At 43.5% G+C, this 7187-nt stretch overlaps 1 protein-coding gene across 1 annotated transcript; it reads right to left on the bottom strand.

Annotated features, from left to right (window-relative positions):
* Window positions 1–383: 383 nt before the first annotated feature.
* Window positions 384–6452, bottom strand: LOC110906345. The gene is made up of 4 exons (XM_022151493.1): window positions 5364–6452; window positions 3172–5304; window positions 995–1160; window positions 384–793 (listed from the first exon to the last, which is right to left on the bottom strand). The coding sequence occupies exons 1-4, from the start codon at window positions 6450–6452 to the stop codon at window positions 384–386; spliced, it is 3798 nt and encodes a 1265-aa protein (XP_022007185.1).
* Between the last annotated feature and the right edge of the window lie 735 nt (window positions 6453–7187).

The following is a 7187-nucleotide window of genomic DNA, read 5'->3' as shown; positions in this document are numbered from 1 at the left end:
CCTTTTGCAACATGTATTCACATTTTCCACACTTGAAAGCCTCCAAAAACTCGGAGAGTTAACGATCAGGGAATGGGAGGCAATGAAAATGATTGTGAAGGAAGATAATGGAGACCAAACATCCACATCAAAGGTTGTTAAGTTACCTAATCTTAAGTTCCTTGAACTATTTAGACTGTGTAACAAGTAGGATAGTAAGAACTGATATTAGAAAATTAGACAATGGAGGGAAGTTTGGGGAATTTTATTACTGTAAGAAAGGGATGGGAAACAGAGGAATAGATGGGAAAGAGAAAAGCACAATGCTCATACAATTCACATAATTAATTAAATAATTCTACTCTTCTTTTATAGCCCTCAAGAGCTTGGTGGATCTGAGTTTGTTAAGAGTTTGTTGGATCTGGTGCTGAGGTGTCTTTCCATGCATAACCTTGCATTCTTCTAGAAGGTTGCCTGACTTGTTGGCTTCTCCGTAGGTGTGCTGACCCGGTATCCATAACAGTACCATCCCCATCAAGAGTCACCTTGTCCGCAAGGTGGAATTCTGGAAATTTAAGACGCAGTAAGCAATCGTCTTCCCAGGTAGCTTCTATAGAAGGAAGGCCATCCCACTGAACCAAACTCTGGGCCACTGTTTGACCTGAACGAATAATGGTACGATGATCCAGGATTTGTTGAGGCAATAGCAGCATAGTGGTGGTAGAATCAACCAAGTGTAAAGGAGTGACTTGTTGTGTTGGTTGACCAAGACATTTGCGAAGCAAAGAAACATGGAAGACAGGATGAATACGGGCTGTTTGATGTAAATCAAGCTTATAAGCGACAGGGCCAATCTTTTGTACCACCTGAAACGGTCCAAAGTAACGGCGACCCAGTTTGTGGTGTCGTTGCAAGCGAATGGAACCTTGACGATAAGGCTGCAGTTTGACATAAGCCCAATCCCCCTCGGAAAATTAAAAATCCCGGCGATGTTTATCCGCATTCAGTTTCATACGTGTCTGAGCTTTTGCGAGGTTTATTTTGAGTATGGCAAGAATATTATCACGATCCAATAACTGTTGTTCCAGAGCTGCATTAGTTGTAGCATCCCGAATGTAACGGTGTATAGTGGGCGGTTTTCGGCCATAGACAATCTCGAAAGGCGTCATTTGAGCCGATGCCTGATAAGCAGTATTATACCAAAACTCAGCCCAAGGAAGATATTGCACCCATTGTTGAGGGTTATCCATAACATAAGCCCGTAAATTGTCACGGCCCCCGACCCGGTTTGACCCGTTTCGGGAGCCGCGGGACAGAAAATCCCGTGGTATTTATTTTTATAGCGGAAGTCTTAACAGGATCGTTTTAAACTTGAAAATTTTGCCCGAGTATTATTTATTTACATTTAGGATCAACCCCGTAAATATCATAATTTCATTATTTTACAAACATGTTTATTTATTTTATTTGAGCTACCACTTCAAGCTTGATAGTGCTCCGTAGCACGTGTACTTAATTTAATAGGTCACCTGAAACATGTTGTAAAAAGGTTTTGTCAGCGGGGAAATACTGAGTGAATCATTCATTTTGATAAAAATGACACATAGTTATAAATTACAGCATAAGAGCGATTACTATGGCAGTATCTTAATTAATATCTGGTCTTGCCACCCGTGTGACGATGGTCATATCACTATTGGGTCCAGTCACCCAATTAGTGACGTTTTGTCACTGTTAGGTCTTATTAGCCTAACCCATGTTAGGGCTTATTGCCTAACCGTGAGAAATTAGTAATGTGCACAATACCCCACTAACCAGCGGTTAAGATAACCACGACTTAATCCCTGTAATTATAACACTTTGAAAATACTTTGAGGTATTGTAAAACAGTTTGATAAAAAGAAAATGACTCACATTGCAGATTTATCGGGCAAGGTATAAGCCTACTGATTAGCCTTGATTTAACCTAATTTAATAATAATGCACACACACAATAGGTTAGTAACTAATTCAGCAGTTACGTCAATTCACGAGATTAAACCTTCACAGCGATTAATCAGTGCAATTACTCGATAATTCAATCGGATTCACAACGAATAACAGAGCATAGTCCGAATTCGAACAGCACTCTAATATTCAAGTCGAAATCACGACGAATAATCAAAGTACAAGCTCAATTGAGCAGCACCTGGACTATCGTTGGATAGTTATAATCGATCGGACGTTGAATCGTAATAGCGATCGAGTTATACCCTGATTGTGGCAGCACTTCGTGAATCGTGTGTGTTTTTGTAGTAAATAGTGTATAACTTCGTCTACGAAGTGAATTTCTTCGTCGAATTAACACCAAAATGCAAGTGCCAGACCCCTCTATTTATACCCAAAATTTGACCCTGTCGCGTAGCGCGAGGGGTATCACTATAGGCGTCGCGCTACGTGAGTGGTAACCTATGTTACGCGAAATTTGTCCCTGTCGCGTAGCGCGAGGGGTACCCTCATGGGCGTCGCGCTACGCGAGTGGTAACCTATTTTCTATAGGTAGCTTCGTGTCTAAGTAGCTTAGCTGAGTTGATAAAACTGTGAAATTCAAAACGGTCAGCAAGTTATTTAGATAATCGTAACTAGGGTTTTGCCCCCCCTGAGTTTTAGGGGCCCTGATCCTGATTCTGATTGTTCTGGGAATTTTAGGGTTTGCGTAGAATCACTTGGGTGTCTCAATTAGGGTTTTCTTAATAGCTAATTACCATCCTAATTATGGATTTTAGTGACAGTTGTTACATAAATACATCTCGAGACATTTGTTGAGAGTTTCCGATTGACCATCAGATTGAGGGTGATAAGCGGTACTAAAAGAGAGGGTAGTGCCCTGAAGACGGTGTAATTCTTGCCAAAGGTTGTCATAAATCTGGCATCGCGGTCAGTCACGATGTTTGTGGGTATGCCATGGAGGCGCACAAACTCATTGATGAAAGCCGAAGCAACGGTCAAGCTTGAGAAGTTTGTAGGGAGACCAATGAAGTGACCGTACTTGGACAGCCGGTCAACAACTACCATGATAACTGTTTTGCCTTGTGAAGACGGTAAGCAAGTAATGAAATCCATGGCTATCTCATCAAAAATCAACTTGGGAATTGATAGAGGTTGTAGCAAACCTGCTGGCGACAAGGGTAGGGATTTGGTTTGCTGACATACCTGACACTCAGCAATAAATTGAGAGACAGCAGCTCGCATTCGGGGCCAATAAAAATTCGAGCTTAACCGGTGAAAAGTACGGTTAACACCTGCATGTCCTCCTACCATCGAGGCATGAAACTCCAATAGTAACTGAGAACGGAGGTTAGATGTGGCCGGCACAAATAAACGATTATTGTAAAACAGCAATCCATCTCGAAGCTGAAATGGAGCTGATGATGGCGCATTAGTAAGCTGGTGAATGATAGTTTGAGCCTCGGAATCAGATAGATTGGCGCGGTGGATGTCTTTAAGCAAGGATGGCTCTTGAGACGATAAAGCCAATAATTGAGAGTCCGGCATGCGAGACAAGGCGTCGGCGGCCGTATTCAGCTTCCCCGGTCGATATAAAATATCGAAATCAAAACCCAATAACTTGCCCAACCATTTTTGTTGTTCAGGCGTTTGGATTACTTGATGTTGCAAATTCTTTAGTGATTGTTGATCTGTCAAAATGGTGAATTTATTGCCCAGTAAGTATTGCCTCCATTTGCTGATAGCTTGAGTTATTGCATACATCTCCCGGTGATATGTAGACGCTTGTTGCATCCGAGGGCATAATTTCTTGCTGTAATAAGCCAAGGGATGTTTGTCTTGTGAGAGGATTGCACCAATACCCACCCCTGATGCATCAGTCTCTATGAAGAATGGTTTAGAAAAATCCGGAAGACGTAACACCGGTGTAGAACCCAAAAGCTGTTTTAATGTAGTAAAAGCTGAATGGGTTGTCTCATTCCAAGTAAAAGCATCTTTGCATAACAAGTCAGTTAAGGGACCGGCAATAGTTGCATAGTGACGGATAAAACGCCTATAATAGCCGGTGAGGCCTAAGAAGGCACGAACGTCCTTAACCGAAGATGGAGTTGGCCATTGCAAGATAGCATCAATCTTAGAAGGATCCACCGATACACCTTGAGCAGAGATAATATGGCCTAAATAAGCCACTTGAGATTGGCCAAACACACACTTTGACATTTTGGCAACCAAGTGGTGATCACGAAGTAGCTGTAAGGTTAATGCCAAGTGTTGCAAATGATCCGACCACGATGGGCTATACACAAGGATATCATCGAAAAATACCAAAATAAACTTACGAAGATGTGGCCGAAAGACATCATTCATCAAGCGCTGAAATGTAGAAGGGGCGTTCGTCAATCCGAACGGCATGACCAGAAATTCAAAGTGACCGTCATGTGTTCGAAAGGCCGTTTTGGAAATATCATCTTGAGCAACCCGAATCTGATGATACCCAGCTAGTAAGTCTAATTTGGAGAATACTTTGGCATTGTATAACTCATCAAAGAGTTCATCAATAGATGGAATCGGAAAACGGTCACGAACAGTGATGGCGTTCAAGGCACGGTAGTCCACACAAAATCGCCAAGTGCCATCTTTCTTCTTTACCAAGAGAACCGGAGAAGAAAATGCACTCGTGCTAGGGCGAATAATGCCCTGAGCTAACATTTCAGCGACCAAGCGTTCGATTTCTTGTTTCTGAAAATGCGGGTATCGATATGGCCGAACGGACACCAGTTTACTCATTGGTAGAAGAGTAATACCATGATCCTTAGCACGGGTAGGAGGTAAACCTTGTGGGGGCTGAAACACAGTGGAAAACTGATCCAACAGTGCTTGTAAATCAGGCGGAATGGCCGAGCATACCGGAGATGATGGATGAATAAGCTGGAGATGAAATAGCTGACCGATGCTTTGAGTATGTAGTAATTGTTGGAAACCATGAAACTGAATTGGTTGAATCACCGGAGAGGAATCTCCTTGCCAACAAATACGTTTTCCTTCCGATTGAAATTCAAATGTACCAAGTTTATAATCTGTTATTACCGGACCTAATGTTGCCAACCAAGAAGCCCCTAATACCATGTCCCATCCTTGAAGAGGAAGAACAAACAAATCGATGGTGATGGTCTTATTTTGAATCTCAACTACCACTTGTTTAGCTATGCCAGCACACTGTAATCGCTCCCCACTTCCCACCAAAACAGAAAAGGGAGAAATCGATTCGATGGTTAAGCCCAGGAAATGGACAACACGCGTTTGAACAAGACTATGGGTACTGCCACCATCTAATAAAATCTGAACAGAATGACCCAAAATTTTACCAGAAAATCGGAGTGTAGTCGACACGGAATCACCGGACAATGCATGATAAGAGATAGCGGAGTGAGTTTAGCCTCCTCCATTTGCAAGGATTCTGCTATGGTACCATCAGAAACTGTAGAGATAAGGGAAGCCAAGGAGGAATCGGAATCTGGTGGATCATCATCAAAAAATAACAACTGAGGGCCAGCTTTGCACTTGTGATCCCAACTATATTTCTCATCGCATTTGAAACATAATCCTTGAGAACGTTTGGTTGCAATTTCTGCTGGGGAAAGCTTCCGAAAACCAATATTAGGGGGAAGGGATTTTAATTGGGCTGGGGAAACTGAACTAGTGGTTGAAGTGGTGGTTTTTGGAGTAGGTAAAAGGCCTTTAGATGAGCCCAATGAAACGCGACCCACTCCTTTTTCCAGCAGTAACCTCTGTTCATGTTTTAATGCGTACTCCATGGCATCATCTAGGGTTTGTGGTTTGTGCACCAACACCGATTGTTTAATATCAGGACGTAAACCGGAAATAAAACAACTCACCAGAAACGCCCGAGGCAGGAGAATCAAGCGATTCGAGATCTCCTCAAACTTATTCCGGTACTCACTGACGGTGGAGGTTTGTTGTAGCTTAGCCAGTTGCCCTTCAGGTTCTTCCAGATCTGGGGAACGAAATCGTTTCTGAAGAGCTATTGTAAACTCCTCCCAAGTGGTCAATAGATGATGACATTGGAGCCAATCGTACCAATCAGAAGCAACATCATCCAGATAGAATGAAGAAATCGTTAATCGATCTGCATCTGGAATGGAATAAAAATCAAAGTAACGTGATGCTTGAGCCACCCAACGTTCCGGATTAGCGCCAGAAAAACGAGGCTGAAGAACAGGAGCTGGTTTGTGGCAACCAAGGATACTAAATCCCTCATGCTCTGTTTTCCGATCCACGTCTGAATCGGAATCACTCCGACCTTTCAACGGTAAACGGCCCAACTGTTGAAGTACCTCTGCTAACATCTTCTCTTGACGAGCCTGAGAAGAAGCTAGCTGCTCAACCGTCGTCCGAGTTTGAACCTGGTCGGTTTGTAATTGATGAAGATCAGCTTCTAGGGTTTTGAACCGAGTTCCCTCAGCCATCGTTGCCAAGGAATCAATGAAAGCACCAATGTAACAAGTAGGATAGTAAGAACTGATAATAGAAAATTAGACAATGGAGGGAAGTTTGGGGAATTTTATTACTGTAAGAAAGGGATGGGAAACAGAGGAATGGATGGGAAAGAGAAAAGCACAATGCTCATACAATTCACATAATTAATTAAATAATTCTACTCTTCTTTTATAGCCCTCAAGAGCTTGGTGGATCTGAGTTTGTTAAGAGTTTGTTGGATCTGGTGCTGAGGTGTCTTTCCATGCATAACCTTGCATTCTTCTAGAAGGTTGCCTGACTCGTTGGCTTCTCCGTAGGTGTGCTGACCCGGTATCCATAACAGACTGCCTAACCTAGAGAGATTTTTATCCGGGAATAACGACTTAGGCTGTGGGGTATGGTGGGGCTTGGGTTGGGGCTTGGGTTGGGGCATTTGTTGACACGTGGAATGGGAGCTCCCCCACCACTCAAACCCACGCCCATGGGATATGGTGGGGCTTGGGTTGGGGGCTTGGGTTTAGGGGCATGATTTTGGTTTGGCCATTGAGAGTCTGCCATGTCATTTACTACCCCGCCCCACGCCCGGCTTGAAACCCAAGCCCCAAGGGCCACGCCCCAAACCCAAGCCCACCCAGGGTGGTGCCTTGGGCGTTTTCCCCCAACCCACGCCCAAACCCCGCCCCATACCCCACGGCCTTACATTGGCCATCAATGGAAAAGGCTAT

This window comes from Helianthus annuus, chromosome 14 (assembly GCF_002127325.2).
Source record: "Helianthus annuus cultivar XRQ/B chromosome 14, HanXRQr2.0-SUNRISE, whole genome shotgun sequence".
NCBI lineage: Eukaryota > Viridiplantae > Streptophyta > Magnoliopsida > Asterales > Asteraceae > Helianthus > Helianthus annuus.
The sequence above is the reverse complement of the archived record's forward strand: the minus strand, read 5'-3'. Positions and strand labels throughout refer to the sequence as shown.

What these genes read in the sequence shown, in the direction of transcription:
- LOC110906345 (XM_022151493.1), bottom strand. Translation starts at nt 6,452, where the DNA reads ATGGCTGAGGGAACTCGGTTCAAAACCCTAGAAGCTGATCTTCATCAA. An exon ending in CTCTTATCATGCATTGTCCG is followed by an intron (nt 5,305 to 5,363) that starts GTGATTCCGTGT and finishes CATTCTGTTCAG; the next exon opens with ATTTTATTAGATGGTGGCAG. An exon ending in CCTCGCAAAAGCTCAGACAC is followed by an intron (nt 794 to 994) that starts GTATGAAACTGA and finishes TACATCAAACAG; the next exon opens with CCCGTATTCATCCTGTCTTC.